Source organism: Aedes albopictus, chromosome 2 (assembly GCF_035046485.1).
Source record: "Aedes albopictus strain Foshan chromosome 2, AalbF5, whole genome shotgun sequence".
Lineage (NCBI taxonomy): Eukaryota > Metazoa > Arthropoda > Insecta > Diptera > Culicidae > Aedes > Aedes albopictus.
The window spans coordinates 230138005-230159942 of record NC_085137.1 but is presented as its reverse complement, the minus strand read 5'-3'; the positions used below and the strand labels follow the sequence as shown (position 1 = coordinate 230159942).

The 21938-nt window shown below is 40.3% G+C and overlaps 1 protein-coding gene across 20 annotated transcripts in view; it reads right to left on the bottom strand.

Annotated features, from left to right (window-relative positions):
• LOC109412368 (sodium/hydrogen exchanger 3) overlaps positions 1–21938 on the bottom strand; it is a 325551-nt gene that overhangs the window by 98987 nt on the left and 204626 nt on the right. For 16 of the 20 annotated variants that reach the window (XM_062851305.1, XM_062851307.1, XM_062851290.1 and 13 more), the window contains exon 4: positions 6912–7266. In XM_062851305.1, the coding sequence (XP_062707289.1) occupies positions 6912–7266 (355 nt within the window). The remainder of the gene's footprint in view (positions 1–6911; positions 7267–21938) is intronic. The other 4 variants (XM_062851296.1, XM_062851297.1, XM_062851299.1 and 1 more) reach the window with 1 other exon arrangement.

Genomic DNA, 21938 nt, shown 5'->3' with positions numbered 1-21938 from the left:
TCCTGAAATGCCTCAAAAATCCCTCTTAAAACTTCCGCGGACCCCAGGTAACGAACTTGAGAGGCTTCAAAACCCCCGAAAATGCTCTGAAACGTCTTGAAATGCCTTCAAAATCCCCCTTAGACCTTCGGACCCCATGTAACGCATCTGAGGGGCTCCAAATCCCCCGAAAACTCCTCCATAACGCTTTCGTAACGCCTCTTAATCCCGCAGAAAATGCTCTGAAACGTCCCGAAATGCCTTCAAAATCCCCTTTAAACCCCCTCGGACCCTATGTAATGCACTTGAGGCTCCGAACCCCACGAAAATGGTCTGAATCATCCTAAAATGGCTAAAAAATCTCCCTAAAACCAAAACCCCTAAAAACGCCTCCGTAACGCCTCCGAAACCAGCCTAAAAAGCTCTGAGACTTCCTGAAATGACTCCAAAACCCCCTTAAGACCCACTCGGACCCCATGTAACGCTTACGGGACCTTCGAAAACACCCAAAAACAATTGTTCACGTCATTATTAAATATTCTTATGCACAATATTGGTTCTGAGTAGCTTTCCCTCTTTTTACGCAGGGCATAAAAAAGGTGCATTAAAATAATATGCATAAAAAGAGGTTTTAGTGTATTACGCCGTCATGATTTCTCTATTTTCATGATCGGTTATGTTAATTCTGAAAAGTTTGAATGAATTGCATGAATTTTAATATGTTTGTTTTTGACAATAATAAAAATAATATGGGACTAGCTCACCAATAAACGACCATCGTAAAATGTGCAGGTGCACATTCGGTCACAAAAAAGCTTCTGTATCTTGCGATGTCATCAAGGCGACCGCGACCGAGAATTATTTTTCTCCTTCTTGACGAGCATACACACCGGAAAGCGATCATGACGAAACGCCCGAGCAGCATTCTGCGCTGGCAACAAGACACTAGCAAGTAATGATCTAGTAAAAATGTATTGTAGATTTACGGATGCACTTGATAGATGAAATACTAATGCAAGAGATAGACAAATGAATAACGAATTCAACTTAAAAGTTGTAAATAAAATTTATGAAAATTGTCGTTCAGATTTTTGAAGAATATTGGGGCAATTACTAGGTGATTTCAGTCAAAACTTTTGTTTTGATTATTTTAGAAAATTCATCCGAACGTTGTTTAGCGAGTTCAACCAGATGCTGCACAGACTGAACGAATACTGACATTAGCGAACGGACAACATTGACCTTCTTGTGCATCTTCGAAAGGTTTTTTTATCGTTTCACGAAAAGTTTTTCATAACTGCAGCGATCACCATGGTACTCAGAGTACTCCTAAAAGACGGACGCAAGACCATTATGTCCCTTCAGAAACTTTCCTACAATCCTTCTGAATGCTTTTCTATGGATTACACTATAATATTCATGCATGCAGCCATTCCATGGAAAAATAATAGTCTCGAAAATAAAGGTGTTTAAATTTGGTAGGAATGATCTTCCCCAAAAATTAGACCCGTATTTTTGTTTCCTTAAATTAGAGTTGCCATTTTAAAAATTGGGTGGTCAAAAAATGGCATTCCTTATTTTTTATAATTTTTAAACCCTCATAACTTTTGAACCATTTCACTAATTTGCAATCTTTTTTACAAATGAAAACATTATTAGCTCCAGTTTTTTGAACAAAATATCACAAAAAAGTCACTTGAATATGCGAAAATGGTCAAAATATCAGAAGGCACCATACCCTCTATTTGGAACATTTGTGCCAGAATGTTTTTAAAAATTTTCACAATGATACACCACAACGACTACATTGTTTTTTTTTAACGAAAGTTAGACTATTTCTACATAACAAATAAAAAAATTAGAAATGTTCTGCATGCCGTTTTCAGGCTGCATTTTTTGGAACGTATGTAATGACCATGCGTCTCCATCAATTCAAAATTGCCGTTTATTTTATCATTTTTTTTTTATTTATTTATGTTCATTTATATATAGCCATGAAATACTGGGTGAAATTCAGTAAGTTAAAAATTACCAATGAATTCTCCTGCTGCAGAGTGATAATCTTTCATGAATTCCTCCATAAATTCTGTCTGATTTACCTGCGGAAGTTTCTTCTCAGATTCCTCCTCCTCCTTTTAGAGATTCATTAAGGAGCTCCTTCTGGAATTCCTCTAGAAGTGCCTTCAGAGATTGATCTAAGAGTTCTTTCTAAAATTTCTCCAGAGGTTCCTTATAGGGACTCCAGCAGTTTCTTCTGGTGTTCCTATAGGAACTAATTCTGGGAATCCTCAAGAAGTTTCTTCCTGGATTCGTCAAGAAGTTCCTTTTAGGATTTTCTTTTTAATGATTCTTCTAGCAGTTTCTTCTAGGAATACTTCAAAAGTTTCTTGTGTGATTTTTCAAGGAGTTCTTTCTGAGATTTTTTGGAATTGCTTGGAGTCTTTCATGATTTTCTCCAGAAACTCCTTCAAGGATTCCATTAAGAGTTCCATTACGGATACTTCCTGGAGTTTCTTCTAGAATTCCTCCAAGGTTTTCCAAGATTTGCCAGGAGTTGCTTCTGGGATTTATCCAAGAGTTCCTACCAGCGAATCAAAATTCAACCATCGCGCAACAATAACGACAATATCGCAACCTAAATTTGTTGCAACATTCTATTCTATGCGACATAGGTTTGTCCCAACTTGAAAAAAATGGGATAAAGATCATGCAGCACGAGTTTAGAGATTTTTAGGCCTTGCATTGTGATTTTCGAGAGGTAACTTCGAGTCGGTAAACACTGCAACGCAGCAGTAGATGTATCATCAAAAAGTTTCGATTTTGGGTTGTTAATAACACTAGTTTACAGCATTTTTGAACTCGGTAAGCTGATGATCATTTTTGGTGTAGAATCATGCCCTGAGTTCGAAAACGCGAAAGAAAAAAATTACAGTAGAGTGGAATTTTTTTCGACTTTCCATACAAGGTTGATGATTTGAAATCGATTTTTGTTCTATTTTTAAGCAAAGTCGCTCACTTCAAACATCTCATTCTCCGTAATTAATGCTTCGATTGAGTTGAAATTTTTACTGTAACTCGCCTTCATATGATATGTTAACTAAACGTCGAGAAAGAATTTTTAAGTTGTTTTTTTCTTATTGAAAAAAATACATTTCTTCAAAAAATTTTGGGAATTTTGTTAAAATTTAAGAAGATCGCCCCTAAAACTCGCCAATATCTTGAATTTCATCAATCTGACACAAAACCTGTATTCAGATGATCGAATGGTATTGTATTCAGCATTCAATTGATGAAAAAAGATTTAAAATTGGTTGAACAAACCGCAATATATTTGAATTTTAGTAAATTACATATTTTGAAAAGTTGTAAAACTTGATATTGAGCTAAAACTCAAAAACTGTTCTACTTAAAATTTTTTGAAGGTCGGTTTCGAAATCAACACTAAATTGTGCTTCAAAAATTTTGGTCGTTGACAGAAGTTCACGACTTTCGTTTTATTTTGTAAACTTGTGTAATTGATTATTCACTAGTTGAAAAGTACGCAACAAATTCAGCTTCCGTTTTGTCTGCAACAAAAATTTTCGAGATCATGTCATTATCTGTTACCACTTGGGATAAAGAGTAATCGCTGCGCCTTCTTTGTTGCTTGTTTTGTGCCTTTTTTGTCTGATAATTCTCTACACTGGTTCCTACTATCTTCCAGTTTTTTTTCCGAAATGCACTCCTTCCTTTTGAGGTTTCTTCAATAGTCTTCTGGGATTTTCAAGGAGTTTCTTATGAGATTTGTCTTTTTAAAAGTTCCGAGATTCCTCCAGGAGTTCCTTTCGGGATTCTTCCAGGGATTCCTTCCTGGATTCCTCAAAGAGTTCCTTCTGGGATTTCTTAAGAAGTTTCTTCTGAGATGTCTTTAAGGGATATCTTTCTGGGATTGATCTAGGAGATCTTTCCTAGATTCCGCCAAAATTTTCTTGCGGTATTTTTCCATTTACTCTTATCGGGATTCCTCCAGAAACTACTTCTAGAATTCCTTAAATAATTTCTTTTATTTTTTTTTTGTTCTGTTAATCCTTTAGGATTTTTTCCGGAGATTACACCAGAAGTTCCTTGTGGGATCCCTTCAGGAATTTCACCGTGGATTTTTCCAGGTTTCCTCCAGAAGTTCTTTCCGGGATTGCTTAAGAAATTCCTTCCAGGCATTCGTTCAGAAATTCTTTTAGAAACTGCTTCCGAGATATCTTAGAGAACGCCGCCTTCCAGCGTTCCTCCTCCATTCCTCAAGATATGTTTATGGAATTCATCCAGCATTTTTGTTTAAATTCCCCCAGATTTTCGTTCTGGGCTTCTAACTGGGTTTCCGAAGATCAAACTGTGATTACATTTCTCCACGAAATCCTTCTGGGAATTCCGGAAAAAGTACATGCTTCTGAAAACATTCAAAAGGAACCCAATTCCTTTACAGCAAACTCAGTACAGTGACCCCACACCGATGAATCGCTTTAATTTGTGTACACTATTTATGAATCACCATGTTGATCAAATGGAGTGATCCATAAACTGTGGTCATTTTTGCCGATTCATAAATTGTGGGGTCACTGTATGAATTCCTGGAGGAATCACAAAAATAATTCCTGGAGGATTCCTGGTACTCCTCGATCCATGCCTCCTTAGAAATCTAAAAAAAAAAACTCCTGGAAGAATCACAGAAGGAAATTCTGAAAGAATCCTGGATAAACCCCTGGAAAAATATCAGATGAATCGTCCATACGGGGGGTCCTACGAAGGAACCTCTGGAGAAATCTTAGAAAGAACTCTTAGATCAATATCTGAAGGCACTCCTGGAGGAATTCTAGAAGGAGCTTCTAAATGAATCTTAGAAAGAAGGAGGAGGAATCTGAGAAGAAAGTTTAGAAGGGATATATGGAGGAATTCAGATTATCACTCTGCAGCAGACGCTTTCACTGGTATTTTTTACTTACTGAAGTTTGCCTGAAGTAGCCCACTCAGCTAACACAAAGTCTTATATGATGTTGGATAGGATGCTAAAGTGGAGGCTATATGCGTACATGCTTCCATTTAACCGCGTGTAAATTGTGCGTATATCGCCTACACTTTTGCATCCTATTCAACATCATATGGGATCATGTGTTGACTGGGCATGGTTGCATATATAGAGATAAGTGACATTTCAACACACGAACACTAGCGTGAATTTTTCCATACACAAAAATGCACGCCAATTCAACGACTATTCAGATTGCATATGCAAATATTACCCAATTGATTTGGGTAAAATGGCTAAATAATGATAAAACTAACAACCGGGGTGAGGGTGCACATATTTTCCCCCAAGTTTCACAACTACATCTACAAAAAAACACGCAAACATTTGAACGTGATTACCGCTATAGGAAAAATAAAAAAATAATAAAAAATATATGAAACAAACGGCAATTTTAAAGTGATGGAGACGCATGGTCATTGCATACGTAAATGAGCACAAAACTTGAAATCAAAAAAAAAAATGCAGCACAAAAACGGCTTACAGAATATTTCTCCCAGCGAAAACATTTTTGAATAGTTTTTTATATGTTTAAGCATTTTAAGCTCTATCCAGCAATTCTGCGAAAAAAGCAGACATTGGTGGTTTAGAAAAAGTTTTTCCAACACTTTGTGAAATTATGTAAGTGGTGTAAATTGCTGGTCACACTGGAGGAACAACAGAACGATGGACTGGTTCAACACGACGGGAACTTCCAATCTGGCAAAAACTGCCCTGCAGAAGGCCCAATATCAAATTGATAGGGTACTGGATATCAATGCGGACGAGGAAGAAGTGGAAGGAGTCGATAAGAAGCGAAAAGCTGAATGTCGAGATGAAAGCAAGACGGAACCGTACGCTCTAGTGAGGCAAAAGGGGTTGTTATGCAGGGAAAGGCAAGATTGACAGCATCTGGGGATCGTTTACGAGGTCATTTTTTGAGCAATCAATGACGGCGCTCGATGTGACTGTGACAAAAGCTCTGTCCGTGAGTTTGAAGCGCAAGAGCTGTGAGGATTCCAGGATAGCAAATTTTCCGGCTAGCGGAACCAAAGCAACAGCAGGAGAGGACATCGTCACAAAATTCTGGGGATGAAAAAAATGACGAAGTCTTCAGATATTGAGTTCATACAGAGTCCGAACGGAGATTAAAGCAACTCAAACAGCGGTGCATATCGGGTAAGCCTTTTGAAGATTCCGGTTGGGCAGAGTACCATAAATATCCTGATGGTCAAGAAATGACGACATAGGGAGCCTTCGGAGGTTTCGGTGCAAATGGGAATCAATAACGACCAGAGTGAAACGGAAAAAAATATGTATATGAGAAGAATTGCGGAAATCTCGAGGATCCTGGAAAAGAGGGAGTTCCGGTTGTTGAACTTTAGAAAACAACATGCAGAGCTTCATGTACACAATTGTTAGTTGAGCACTCACAAGGTGTTCCCATTTGGTGAGCATGGAACGAGCTTTTTGCTTTATAGCTACATTTTACATTATCATTATATCAAATGTCGTAATAATCCATTAGCATCCCTCCTAAAATGTTAGGATTTTCGAACCACGATGGTGTAGTGCACGCTCATCGTGCCTGTCTGGGTCATATTTATTGATATTAATTATACTAAATTCCAGATCACTCCCGTACCTCGGCAAGCCTCGTTGGATAAATGTACAACTCGTGCTGGAAAAATCCTTATCTTGCAACTTGTTACATAAATAACTATTACAGTTTTAAACCCAAAATCATACTGATCAACGTTACCCCATATTCCGGTACTATTAAAACAAACAACAACACAGCGGCTAAGCACCACTCCTTCGTTTACCGTTACTCTTCCAGGAACCACACAGATGGCATAAAAGTGTCAATTAGCGACGGGGGTTGCACACTTACCGATCTTTGCAATACTGGCCGACAGAATCCAGACGCCGATCACGAACGGAGTTTCGACGCGTGAAAATTCCACCTGTGCGACCGGATACCGTTCCACCTCGTGGCCTTCGCCGTGACCGGTCTCACCGAGCTCCCCATTATGGGTTTCGTCATCCTGCTTGACGGCACTGAGCGATCCACTGGTATGGCCACCACCACCACCACCGCCAGCGCCAGCGCCATCTGATGACACTGTTGACGATACAATAGTAGATGACGCTAACTCAGCGGAACGCTTGAATTGACTTTCGCTCGGCCCCAGGGAACCGAAATGCATACCCGGTTGCGGCGTCAGCAGGTCCCACTGCCCGGAAGCCTGGAATCGGAGTGGAAAGAGGTGTGATTAGTTGAAGGTTAATACTTTTAGGATGGCCCTTAGTAGTGCTTAGTGTAAAGTAGGGTATAAGAGTCTCACTGAGTTATGTCAAAATATTAAAACTTTCAACAATTTGGCATTTCCATTAAAAATCAAATTGTTCTTTTTCTTGGCAAACTGTACAAGTAATATCAATAACGGCGCTGGCCATGTCCTTACGGTCATCGAGGAGGGAAGGGATTGTTAGTAAGACAACCGTTGTTATAGAGACCGGAAATCTCAGTGTCTCCACTATTGTCTTGGGAAGGATTTTTTGTTAGTAAGGTAGGGTACTTTGTCAGGTCTAGGGGTCACCTATGGTTGGTGATGTGATCTGACAATGGATCAATAAACACTAACTTTCGCACACAACCGACCACTTTTCCACACGAAAACATGTCTAATAAAAGAAATCCTGTCACCCGTCTCCAACCCATTAGGGGCCAGAAGCTTTGAGCCCATTCCACACAGGAATGAATTGAACGCAACAAAGGACAAATTAATGATCAAAACCATGCATACACAACAAGAAACAACACAAAACTAATTCTAAACACTAAACACCCGCGCATCTATTGTTTTCATTTCCACGTGAGACAATGGCGAACGCAATCGATAATGATACAATATTTACTCACCCCATCTTGAGCGATGCACGGTAAAGGCAGGGTATGCTGCGCAATTCAGATCCCATTGTGATCCACTAGTCTCTGCCCAGCAACTCCTATCCCTACCTCCACGCGGTACCGGCAGGAAACTATGGGCAACCTTAGGGAAGATCGGGTAACCAACCCCGGTGGGAACTTTGGTCGTAGGCCGACAGGGAAGGGGGAGGGGTTTGTTTCGGCAAACCTGAGCGTTTGTTCTCCAGGATGATCAACAGCGTCTCATCCCCATGTTAGGGGCGGCTAATCAACGTCCGAGTGCCAGGGAAGGACTCTAAGCTCAACTGTGCACTATGGTCCTCCGGAAAGTAGGGGGTTGGTGTCAGGCCCTGCGAGCCAGCCGTAAAAAACCATTGTAACGGAAAATCAGCAACAGAATCATACGAACCGAGACCAACGGCAACGACCCCAGCAAACAAAAAGGACTTGCGATTGGAAACTCGGTACGTGGAACTGCCGATCTCTCAACTTCATTAGGAGCACCCGCATACTCGCCGATCTACTGAAGGACCGCGGGTTCGGCATCGTAGCGCTGAAGGAGGTGTGTTGGACAGGACCCATGGTGCGAACGTTTAGAGGTAATCATACCATCTACCAGAGCTGCGGCAACACACGCGAGCTGGGAACAGCTTTCATCGTGATGGGTGATATGCAGAGGCGCGTGATCGGTTGGTGGCCGATCGACGAAAGAATGTGCAGGTTGAGGATCAAAGGCCGATTCTTCAACTTCAGCATAATAAACGTGCACAGCCCACACTCCTGAAGCACTGATGATGACAAGGACGCATTTTACGCGCAGCTCGAACGCGAGAACGATCGCTGCCCAAGCCACGACGTCAAGATCATCATAGGTGATTTGAACGCTCAGGTAGGCCAGGAGGAGGAATTCAGACCGACGATTGATAAGTTCAGCGCCCACCCGTAGACGAACGAAAACGGTCTACGACTCATTGATTTCGCCGCCTCCAAAAATATGGCCATACGTAGCACCTTTTTCCAGCACAGCCTCCCTTATCGTTACACCTGGAGATCACCACAGCAGACGGAATCTCAAATCGATCATGTTCTGATTGACGGATGGCACTTCTCCGACATTATCGACGTCAGGACCTATCGTGGCGCCAACATCGACTCCGACCACTATCTGGTGATGGTCAAACTGCGCCCAAAACTCTCCGTCATCAACAATGTACGATACCGGCGACCGCCATGGTACAACCTAGAGCGACTAAAGCAATCGGATGTCGCCTCAGCATACGCGCAGAATCTCGAGGCCGCATTGCCAGACGAGGGCGAGCTCGATGAGGCCCCTCTAGAGGACTGCTGGAGTACAGTGAAAGCAACCATCAACGATGCAGCCGAGAGCACCATCGGGTACGTGGAAAGGAATCGACGGAACGAATGGTTCGACGAAGAGTGCAGAACGGTTTTGGAGGAGAAGAACGCAGCGAGGGCGGTAATGCTGCAGCAAGGGACTCGACAGAACGTGGAACGTTACAAACAGAAGCAGAAACAGCAGACCCACCTCTTTCGGGAGAAAAAGCGCCGCCTGGAAGAAGCGGAGTGTGAAGAAATGGAACTGCTGTGCCGTTCCCAAGAAACACGGAAGTTCTATCAGAAGCTCAACGCATCCCGCAACGGCTTCGTGCCGCGAGCCGAAATATGCAGGGATAAAGACGGAGGCCTCTTGACGGACGGACGTGAGGTGATCGAAAGGTGGAAGCAGCGCTTCGATCAGCACCTGAACGACGTGGAGAACGTAGGCACGGGAGCCCACGGCAACGGAGGAAACGACGACGCCAGTGCAGCGGAGGACGGAAATGAACCAACTCCCACGCTGAGGGAAGTTAAGGATGCCATTCGCCAGCTCAAAACCAACAAAGCAGCTGGTAAGGATGGTATCGCAGCTGAACTCATCAAGATGGGCCCAGAAAAGTAGGCCACCTGTCTGCATCGGTTGATAGTCAGGATCTGGGAAACCGAACAGCTACCGGAGGAGTGGAAGGAAGGGGTAATCTGCCCCATTCACAAGAAAGGCGACCATTTGGAATGTGCGAACTTCAGGGCGATCACTATTTTGAATACTGCCTATAAAATGCTATCCCAGATCATCTTCTGTCGTCTGTCACCTAAAACAAATGAGTTCGTAGGAAGTTATCAAGCCGGCTTCATCGACGGCCGGTCGACAACGGACCAGATCTTTACCGTACGGCAAATCCTCCAGAAATGCAGTGAATACCAGGTCCCAACGCATCACCTGTTCATCGACTTCAAAGCGGCATACGACAGTATCGACCACGCAGAGCTATGGAGAATCATGGACAAAAACGACTTTCCTGGGAAGCTGACTAGACTGATTAAAGCAACGATGGACGGTGTGCAAAACTGCGTAAGGGTTTCGGGTGAACTATCTAGTTCATTCGAATCTCGCCGGGGACTGCTACAAGGTGATGGCCTCTCATGCCTACTCTTCAACATCGCTCTGGAAGGTGTGATGCGACGAGCCGGGCTCAACAGCCGAGGAACGATTTTCACAAAATCCGGAAAATTTGTGTGCTTTGCGGACGACATGGACATTATTGCCAGAACATTTGGAACGGTGGCAGAGCTGTACACCCGCCTGAAACGCGAAGCAGCAAAGGTCGGACTGGTGGTGAGTGCCTCAAATACAAAGTACATGCTGGTAGGCGGAACCAAAAACGACCGGATCCGTCTGGGTAGTAATGTTACGATAGACGGGGATACTTTCGAGGTGGTGGAGGAATTCGTCTACCTCGGATCCTTACTGACGGCTGACAACAACGTGAGCCGTGAAATTCGGAAGCGCATCATCAGCGGAAGTCCTACTACGGGCTCCAGAAGAAACTGCGGTCGAAAAAGATTCACCCACGCACCAAATGCACCATGTACAAAACGCTAACCGGTAATCCTCTACGGGCACGAGACATGGACCATGCTCGAGGAGGACCTGCAAGCATTCGGAGTTTTCGAGCGACGCGTGCTAAGGACGATCTTCGGCGGTGTGCAGGAGAACGGTGTGTGGCGGAGAAGAATGAACCACGAGCTCGCTGCACTTTACGGCGAACCCAGCATCCAGAAGGTGGCCAAAGCCGGAAGCATACGGTGGGCAGGTCATGTTGCAAGAATGCTGGACAACAACCCTGCAAAGCTGGTGTTTGCAACTGATCCGGTTGGCATAAGAAGGCGTGGAGCGCAGAGAGCACGATGGGCGGACCAGGTGGAGCGTGACTTGGCGAGCATCGGGCGCGACCGTGGATGGAGAGCGGCAGCCACGAACCGTGTATTATGGAGAAATATTGTTGATTCAGTTTTATCTTGAATTTGATGTAATACTAAATAAATGAAATGAATCTGGAGCGATGCATGTACAGCAAGGAACAGCACAATAATCCATGCATATTTTTTAAGTTGAGGAAACAAAGCTTTGCTGTCTGTGAAAAAATATGAATATTACACGTTTTAAAAGTTTCTTAGAACAAAGATTCTGCAAGAAGAAAACCTTTATTCAGGTGTCACCCTAACTTTTTCCTTTAACCCTTTTGGGACGACTTTTTTCACCAACCTCGCTGCTGGAGAACGCGTCAGCGAGGTGCAAATGACCCAACCGTACACACTAAGAAAATCTCAATTTTGATAGTGACACAATTGAATAAATTGACATAATAATTCGTGACGTAATCAAAAATATGACAAACTTTTGAGTCATTACAGATGCGAACGCAAAGAAAATCATTGTCGAGTCTTTTTTAGACATGTTGGATATGTTTTTAAGCGTTTGCCAGTAATATTCAAAAATATCGCTTACTTTTCAGTTCCTTGTGCCAAAATTTTATATGACTTATAACGCAATCCGACCGAGCAATGTTTGTTGATGATGAAACGTCAAACGCCAGCGGCTGTTTGAATCTTTTTCAAGTTGTGTTTTCAGCATGTGATCAAAAAGTTTAATCATCAAATTGTGCAGTGATTAAGTAATTAATTCTGGATGAGCAAGAAACGGACGAAAGCATACGGAACAATACGATTCTCTCGGATGCTGTTGGCAAAGGCAGAGAAGTGTATGGTGATGTAGCTATACGGAGGAGGACGCTGTCCGTATTTTTTGATATTCTAGTGGAAACAGTTTTTTTATTAACTCTTTTGTATCTAAACCGACTTAAACAAAGTTAAATCGCCAATAAACTATATTCAAATGATATGTACAAATGTATTTCTAGTCTTTGTTGTTTTTATATCGAGAAAAAAAAACCTGAAAAATGAGCTCTGGAAAAAGTAAGGATTGAGGTTAGATTAACAACCGGAGAAGGTTGCTGTAAAATTACAAGACCGCTGGAATCAGCATCGTGTAAAAATAAGATCGAACATAATTTTGTGTCGTTTTGCTCGCTGTATAACAGCGTCGGCGTTAAATGACACAAAATTAAATCGGTTTTTCGAAGTGTGTAGGGTTAAAACATAATATCTCTGAAACCATAAGACATAGAAATACGGTTTCTTCGCATGCAAAAAAAAAAATCCGTTCCGATATTCGTGCACTCCCAGTCACGGCGACGGGAACAAACGGAAACTATGCATAGCAACGATAACAACAATAAGAAAAGTACACCGTGAACTAGATTTCACGTTCTCTAGAACGCCCATATTGACAGCTGGAACTAGTTCCAGTTCACGGTGTATATTTGCTTGTTCTCATAAATATTTGCGTTTGTTTGTTCACGTTTATCAGAACGGTTTTTTTTCGCGTGCGGCAAATCTGTTTAGAATTTGTAGAACATTTCATTGCTTTATATGGAATAACTAAGAAGTTGACATTGTGTTCTTAAGATGCATTGGGATCATCCAAATTACACACTTTGAAAAAAAAAAAAAAATGGTGACAAGTATAGAGAATCTTCTCCGGAAACACCATATAGCTAAACTCAGGGATAGGGTGCGACTCAAAACTCTTTGAGCGCCGCACAGGCTGCTACAAAGAGAGCGCAATAAACTAGTGGGAGGCGAGTACGTGCAATCGGTTGTGTGTTCCATGCTTTCTTTGCCGTGTGCTGGCGGTCTCCTGTCTCTCACGCTCTGTCGTATACACTCTCTCTGTTTTTACCTCTGTGTTTGACACAGTGCTTGACTCTACGCAAGATTGATGAAATTTCGAATCACTCGATCCATCACTTGCAAGCCCATAAAAAGCTTAACAATTTCGCCTTAAACAAAACTATCTAGGGTCTGGGACCATTTGGGCAGGCGGACCTATTTTGATTATTAACTGTTTACTCCCTCTCTTCTTTTAATATCAACAGAATTACATACATTCCAAATGATACAATTTTGCTTAATTCTAATACTAATTATAATCTAATTAATTTTAAACCTATCTAACCTAACAGAAACAAACAATTCATACAGAAGCCGAAAAAACTTGACAAAACATTTTACGAAGGGTACAACGAGGTAAATGAAAATCAAAAACATGAGAACATCGATTGAAGCAGCGACACATACTAGTGAAAGGTTCATTATGAGCATAATTTGTACGAGCTCCTCGAATAAAAAGAAAGGCATTAGAGCGAAGTTGTCGATGGGGCATATTTATGTTAAGGAGTGACAACAAATGTGGACAGTCAATGTTCGACTGTAAAAGGTCTGAAATGAAAAGCGTTTTGGCTACATCGCGCCGCGCACTTAGCAGCTCTAGCCCTATCAGTTTGCAGCGCTCGTTGTAGTTTGGCAGATTGTTGGGGTCGTTCCATGGCAGATGGCGTAAAGCGAAACGTATAAACTTGCGCTGAATTGCTTCGATCTGCAGTTTACTATTCATATAATACGGTGACCAAACAACCGACGAATACTCCAAGATTGACCTTACTAATGAACAATACAGGGATTTCAAACATTGAATATTTTTGAAATGTTTCGCCACACGGAATATAAAACCAAGCATTTTTGAAGCTTTAGAAGTTACGAAAGCGACGTGTTCCTTAAAAGTTAGTTTGACATCTAATAAAACACCTAGATCCTTAACCACTGACTCTCTTTTAAGAATGGTAGATCGTATTTTGTAGTCGAAGTGTAATGTTGAGCGTTTACGGGAGAACGAAATCACTGAGCATTTACCAGCATTCAGCATTTTGGGCACTTGCTGCTATAACTCAGTCAATTTTTAACCGATTGACTTCATTTTTGGGACACGATCAGATACGCACAGTATCTAGCCATGATCAAAACTTCAAATCAATCGGATTGAAAATGATTGAGTTATCGAAGCAAGTGCCCAAAATAGGATCCCCTGCAAAAATGGTCCCAGACCTAACTAATTTAATAAGTGTTTTTTTTTTTCTGTTTTTCTGTTTATTGTTGAAAGTACCAAACAAATGCACTGTCACAAGCACATTGCTAAGCACTCTCCCCGTAGAGCTAGTGCTGCGATTTGTCTCTCGCACAGTTACTAAAGCTCTTACTCATATATCTCTGTCTCTCAGCAAAAACGGGAGAACGTTGGGAGAACGGCACTTGAGATTGTATGAAGCAGAGGCTTTTATCGCACTGCACTGTGCTTGCCGACAATCTTTGGATGAATGTAATAGTTTGATCTAAAAGACATTTGCCTTATTCATACGCCAAAGGCTATATGTTCGATTAAAAAACGAATTTTAGATAGAAGGCTCGGAGTCAAGAAACATACACTAATCAACTCAGTTCGATGAATTGAGATGATGTCTGTATGTGTATGTAAGTGTGTATGTATGTATGTCTGTGCACAAAAATAGTTCACTCATTTTTAAGGCACTTCCCATTGGTCGATTGTTTTGGGTTTCAGCACGAATCAAACCTGAATTTTACCGCACTATTTGCTATTGAAAATGGTCTAGATCGATCAAGGCGTTCCGGAGTTATGGCCTTTCAGGGATCCGTACCAGCTCCGGTAGAACTGGCTGCCCAAGTAACCACGAAGCCGTAGATAAGTGCATCAATTTTGCCAAATAGTGATATAATGCTGCATTACTTTAAACACCTCATTGAACCAATTAAAGTCGAAAAGGGTCCCACTAAAATCAAATTAGTGCCACATATTGCAGCACGTTGATAAAGTAACATAAATGCATGTGCTGTACATTCGCATTTGCACATGCTTAATACCTGCAACACGAAAAACAAAAACAAAAATTTATTTTAAGCATCGACGGTACTAATGCCCCCACACATGAATGTTGTAACCATTATTTTTTATTGCTTGGTCGGAAGTCGAACCAGAAGTGCTGAAGACCGCTAGATGATTTCCCTACGCGCTGGTGCCTTAAACTATTTCTACTGCAGTGATAACAGCAGATATTTCATTAACTAAAAGGAAACTGTTCTTCTGTCTAAATCACTGCAGTAGAGGGCAAAACGACTATGTCATGTGCAATAGATCCCTTCAATCACATTCTGATAAATTACTGATAAATACATAATGCATTTTAGAAGACATTTCATCAACACATGAAAACAAACACCCTTCCAAGGGGTTAGTCACTCGGCACATTGTGCCCGGCACACTTGTCGGCATATCCCGGCACACATGCCGGCACATTTCGGCACACTTCTGGCACACATGGGCACATCAATGACATCCAGTTTTGCGGTATGAAATCAACCTGTCAACATACTTACCCTTTTATATGAATTTAATACAAGTGTTCTGGGTGGGATTTTGTTGGTAAAAACTGAACAGATTAACAACAGTCGCCAAAAATAGACAGGGTTCTAAATAGCGAAATCACATTCAAAGAAAAATTCCACTGGGCACATTCGGCACACCTCCGGCACACCTTCGGCACGTCCGGCACACCTTTTGCACGTCCGGCACACAGGGAAAAATAATCGGCATACGCTCAAAAATAACGGCACAAATGAAGTGTGCTGAATGACCAACCCCTTGCACCCTTCGCACACTGCTCATTATGCAAATTGTGGTTTCCATCATTTTTGGCATGTGATAGCAGTCAACATAAAAGAGAAAAGGTCATCTCTAAAACGGTTTTGCTTAAGAAAGTTGTCGATCGGTGGTTCAAACGGAGATTAAGTTGGTCGGCAGTCGAATCAGAAGTGTTGAAAACCGCTAGAGTTGATCGTAAAGTTGTTCACTCTTCTTGATTTCGTTTGTTTACCATTGAAGTCAAGCTTTTATAATTGTATTGTTAGAGCAGTTCTAGTTTTAACATTGCATTTATTCAGTTTTTGCAGTGTTGAATTATTGAATTATCGTAAATCACCCTTTAATGCACCCTAATGTAAAGAAAACTATAATGCATCATTACATTGATAATGCCAATCTGAAGGATTATTGCATGACAAATGTGGAATTACTACATTTCGCATTGCAAAGATTGATGTTCTGTCTGATTCGTGCAATGATATACAGGGGATGGCCAAAATGTTTGGGATAGGCAACTTTTTTTCTCTCACAAAAAAGTTCAACATGCTATAACTTTTCATAGAGTGCATCAAAATATCTCAAATTTTGACTGTTTGTCAACCTATCATATGTGCATCATTGGTACAAATTTGGGCTCGATTGATCACTCTTTCGCAAAGTTGGACCCGTTCGGGTAAAACACTATTTTTTAGACAACTAATTTTTGAGCTGTCATATCTCGGAAACCAGTGAACCGAATTGAATGAAATTTTGAACGTACACTAACAACATACAAATGCTTCACAAACTATTAAACCATAGATACTTTTTGAACTTTGAAAAAAGTTATCATGGATTGACACTTTTTGGATTTTTCTTGAAAAAATGCATTTTTTTTATGTCAATGTCAATAAATTATAGTGTTGATGTGCAAAGATTTTCCACTTCTGTTCTCAAGTTATCTTAAATCAGATATATTAGAGCCTATTTAGATTGAAGGAAGAACACATTTAGTAATTTTTGTGTGGTATTGTAAATTTGCCCTTTTTTCCTCTATATGGGTAAAAATTTCAACCCGGTATAACTTAATTCGCCGTGAGAAAATATTACATTTTATAACGTTGTATTAAGTATCAATATATTGTTGATAAACGTTAAAAAATTCATTCAATTCGGTTCACTGGTTTCCGAGATATGACAGCTCAAAAATGAGTTGTCTAAAAAATAGTGTTTTACCCGAACGGTTCTCACTTCGCGAAAAATTATTCAATCGAGCCCAAATTTGTACCAATGATGCACATATGATAGGTTGACAAACAGTCAAAATTTGAGATATTTTGATGCACTCTATGAAAAGTTATAGCATGTTGAACTTTTTTGTGGGAGAAAAAAGTTGGCTATCCCAAACGTTTTGGCCACCCCCTGTATGTAATGCTTGTGGTTACTTGGGTGTATAATATGACTGAACCAAGCCCTATCACGCGACACATCAAATTGCGGCGATTTTTTTAGTCTTCAGCATACTTGATGAATTTTGTGCGAAAATAAACACTGGAGACCAAAAATTCCACAATGTCGGCAAAAACTTCTAAATGGCGTCTCCAAATTCAAGATGGCGGCTGTTCAATACAGTTTTAAGCTTTTGGTATGAGGAAGATGTCCGGATCCGAAGTCCAAAAATGGCGACCAGAATATCTATCTTGGATAGGTCTAAAATTCAAGATGGTTTCTCAAAATTCAATATAGTGGCTGTTTAATGGAGTTTTAGGCTTGAAAACCATGCAATATGGGTATAAATACATATTATGGAGTACATGTCCTCCATTATGTACATAAAAAACGACGGCCAGAATATCCAAGATGGCGATCAAAAATCTAACATGGCGTCCCAAACGTATGAAAGTTTGATATTCATCAACATGTCACTTGAGTTTTGTTGAAATTGGTTTTCGAAAGCACGAGAAAGGCGCCATCATCGCTAGGTGTATTAATTAGGGTGTTTTGCTGATCAATACGGCTCTGGATTCATAACGAATTGGTTATTTTTCGTACGGTAATTGGCTCATTCAGAGTGGAGAAGCGGTTTTTGAGCTCCACATCATGTTTTTCTGCAATCGTTTCAGAACGTTTGAGAATGTTTGAGGAGTATCCAGATCAAGATCCAGATCATTGGAAAAATTTCAACAACATTTTGTCAAGAAACTCAAACTTGACAGAGTTGTTTATAGTCCACGTAATTAAGAACAGACATTTGGCCCGCTCTGACTTAACATAGACTAGATGTAAAAGTGAAACATTTAAAATAACTTATCGGAGAATACGTTACTCTACGATTTCCCGCATGTGAGTTTTGTAAACCTGTGTAACTTGCATTAAATGTTAAAACCAGACGATAATTACAGACCACGAACATCGCTTCTTTCAATTGCGAAAAAAATGTCTTGTTCTTTCATCCCCATCATTAGTGCACATCGTGGTTAATTGACCCATTTCACAGCGTTCTGTAACGCACCATATTCTTTCTCTCCATATCCATTCGCTGGTATTGAAGTGTTCATATCAAAGCACCTGTTCACAGTGTGCCAGCAGCAAGTCATTCATATCGTACCCACTACTGTAACAACGCATTCGACTGACTGACTGGCACGCTATCCATCTTGGTAATGTGATACCTGACATAATTGAGTTTCAACAATGACAAACGACCATTAGATATGGAGCCATCAGCGCTAAAACCTTCGTCGTCATCGGAGTCGTACACATGGGAGCACACATGATAATAGTGAGGGAGAAAAACTCGATTCATGCAATCGTTGGACAGTCTGCCCTAATTTATGTAGTATTTTGTTTCACAACCTAGAATTCAGCCGACAGTATACCGGTTCTAATCGAAATTCTTTCATTCATTGAGCAATCTATGGTACGCATTACGCATTTTATACCACGAACCGTGAAAGCAAGCAGTAAGACTAAAAATGGATTGAACGTGTTGGAGCAAATTTGACCTATCCAGAATAACAACAAAAACAGTAAAAACTACGAAAAAGTAACAATTAGTCACGCAATATAAAGGTGGCCAGTCACGCAAATTCCCAAGCAGGGTTGATGATTCAACGACCGTTGAACTCAGAGATTCATTTTTGCGATCTGTAAAATTTTTGGCGGACGTGATCGACATTCCTTTACAAAGCACCTGATTGCCTGACAACATTTGTATTTTTTATTTTCTATTTTCGGTGATTTGTACTGGTCACTTTGAAAATCAGTTTTCAATCCAATTAATCTTTGTTTGATTGGGGAATATTTAATATTACTAATGCCTGATTTGCACGATGCAAGTGTCTTGATTCGAGTGAAATGAATATGGCAAATTGAATGTGTAAACATCACATTCATCGCACATGAAACAAAATCTCACAGCACTATTATATTTCCATTCTAAAGCGTGTCAGTGGTGCACAGTGAACAAGGAGCTTCTTGCAATTAACCAACCGTTATCTGGGAGGGCGCTACAATTCTGAAGAACTTTTGACGTAAATCCATTGCATATGGCAATGGTATAGCATTTTTTTTTTTGGGAAAGTATGACGATTTTTTAATGAAATTCCTTGACTTACGGCCCTAAATTAAACTGAGCCTATCCGTAAAAATGAAACATTGATCAGATTTAAGAAAAGCGATTCGCTATAATGCATAGTGTATAGCCGCCAATTCTGCAACAATGACTTTGAAGTTTATGAGCGGTGCTATGAAGCTCATAAAAAACACCACATCCAGTAGAATCATTTGTTTTTGATCCGACAGTGAAAAATCTCCTGACGCAATTGATGTGACCATCCCAAGTAACAAAATTAATTTTATAATGCTTTTGAAAAATTCTTCAGCACCTATTCTTTAAAACCAAGCATAAGCCAAATTGCTCTGCATTACTATCTCAAACCAACCATAAACCCTCTATAAGACTAAAAAGGCCCATCCTAAGACAATCTTCGAGAACTGATTTTAAGATTCTCTTAAAACTTGTTGTACTTCCCAAGATGTCCTCTAGGCGAATTGCTGTCTACTTGTAGAAATCTTCAAGTGTACGATAAATCGATAACAAATTTATCAGTTTTTGTTGCTGCTGCAGCTTTTATGCTGAAAGATAATTTATAACACAAATTGGAATATTTCAGTAGTGTAACAAGGTTGTCACCTGCCAAACAAAATTCATCGTATATATGTTGCAAAATACTTCTAAAAATTGCATCGCGCTTGGATTATAATTTAATAATAAAGTATTTAAAATTATTATTCCTGATCATGAGAAAATGTTCTCATGAGTTTTCTCAACATGGCTGCCACAGAATTCCAGGTCGGTGGTCGGTCCATTCTCGGTGGTTTCAATCAGTAGCACCATAAGAACGTTTTAAATTCTGTTCAACTCAACCAAGAGCTAGAAGCGTAACTCAAGAGTACTAGGATTTATAACGTTCTCAATTCAGCCTAGTTGGCCTCCATCAAGAATGTCTTAAATTTATTTCAACTTAAACGAGGGTAAGAAGTGTTATTCAAGAGTACTCAGGTTTATAACGTACTTGATGCAGGTTTATGCAAACTCCACCGAGAATGTCATAAAACTTGTATGCAAAATGGTAAACAAACAATAATTTATTGCACCGCGGATATTTGACCGCCTCGTTCGACAAATTTCATCATCAGCCCGGTACAGTTGCCAACCAGGCACATCTTTCCCGAGAACCGGCAGTGCGGTGCAGCGCCTCATTCCTCCGGTCAGCATTTCCGACAGGTTGTTGTTTTTCCCAATGTTGCAGGCCGATGAATTGACCCTCGATTGCACGGGAATCGACGTCCTGGATGGCCAAACCAACCTCTTTTCGGATGTTGCAACCGGAGGAATTGGTTTTCTGGATAAGTGTTCAAGATTGGCAGTGAAAATGGAACGATGAGTAATAAAATCGGATGTTTGAGTTTTTTTTTTTCATTTAATAAACTGTTCTCACGTTCCTCTTGCTCAAGAATGGTTAATTAAAGATAACTACAAGAGCCTCTTAAAACTGACAATAAGTACAGCAGTTCTTGTTGTGTTTATGGTTTCATGGACAGAATCTCAAGTAATCTTGGAGGTGTTTTTGAAACAATATATTGATAAAAAATAGTTGTGCTCAGTCGAAACTCCGATAAGATCAACTAGAATATGTAATGCTTTGATAAAACTATCATAAAAATAAATAAAACCAAATAGAATCAAGATTGTTACTTGGGATACTTGCTTGCAAATTTTTGGAGTGTGCTCCGATCGAAAGAGATCTGGGATTCCACGGATTTCTTGCTTCATGGCCAGATCAAAACCTATAAGGGAATTGGAGAAGTCTGGGATGCAATCGCAGTTGAGAACATTCGAAGAAGGATTAACCTCTAGACAGAGTCATACATCCTAAGTAACACACTAGTCACAGAAGAGCCACGGCAGCGCAGATTTGTTTCTCAGAAGTCACTGTGAATTACTTCTAACAAATAAATACACTCCCGTGCAAAAGTTTGGGGTCACCCCCTCAAAAACATGGAAACGTTTTTCGGTCATATCACAGGCATCTTTCATTTAATCCACTCGTTCTTAGACTCTATCGAAAGATAAAGAATTAGATTTGATTCGTAGGTACTTTTCACAAATTTCATATGAAATTTTTAGTATAAAAAGTTAACCTAATCTTACATGTTTTTCCTAAATCTGTACGAAAAATTGTTTTCCGTGTAATTCAAAATTGGGTCGACCAAATTTTAAAATTGAAGTTGCATTAGAACCCTATTGCTATCCTCTTTGAGAGCCATTCATTAGATTTTAGCGGAAATATTCATAACATAATTTAAATGATCGAGTTAGGTTTACAAGTCACCGTGCAAAAGTTTAGGGTCACCTTCCAAATGAAGTCTGAGTCAGATTTTCATTCAAATCGTCATTGTTTTTGGTGCAACTACAATTCCTTCTTTGTTATTTGAATGGTAAGAGACAGACATGGTTATGAAATGTTCATAAACTAAGTTCTAGACTAAGTTAA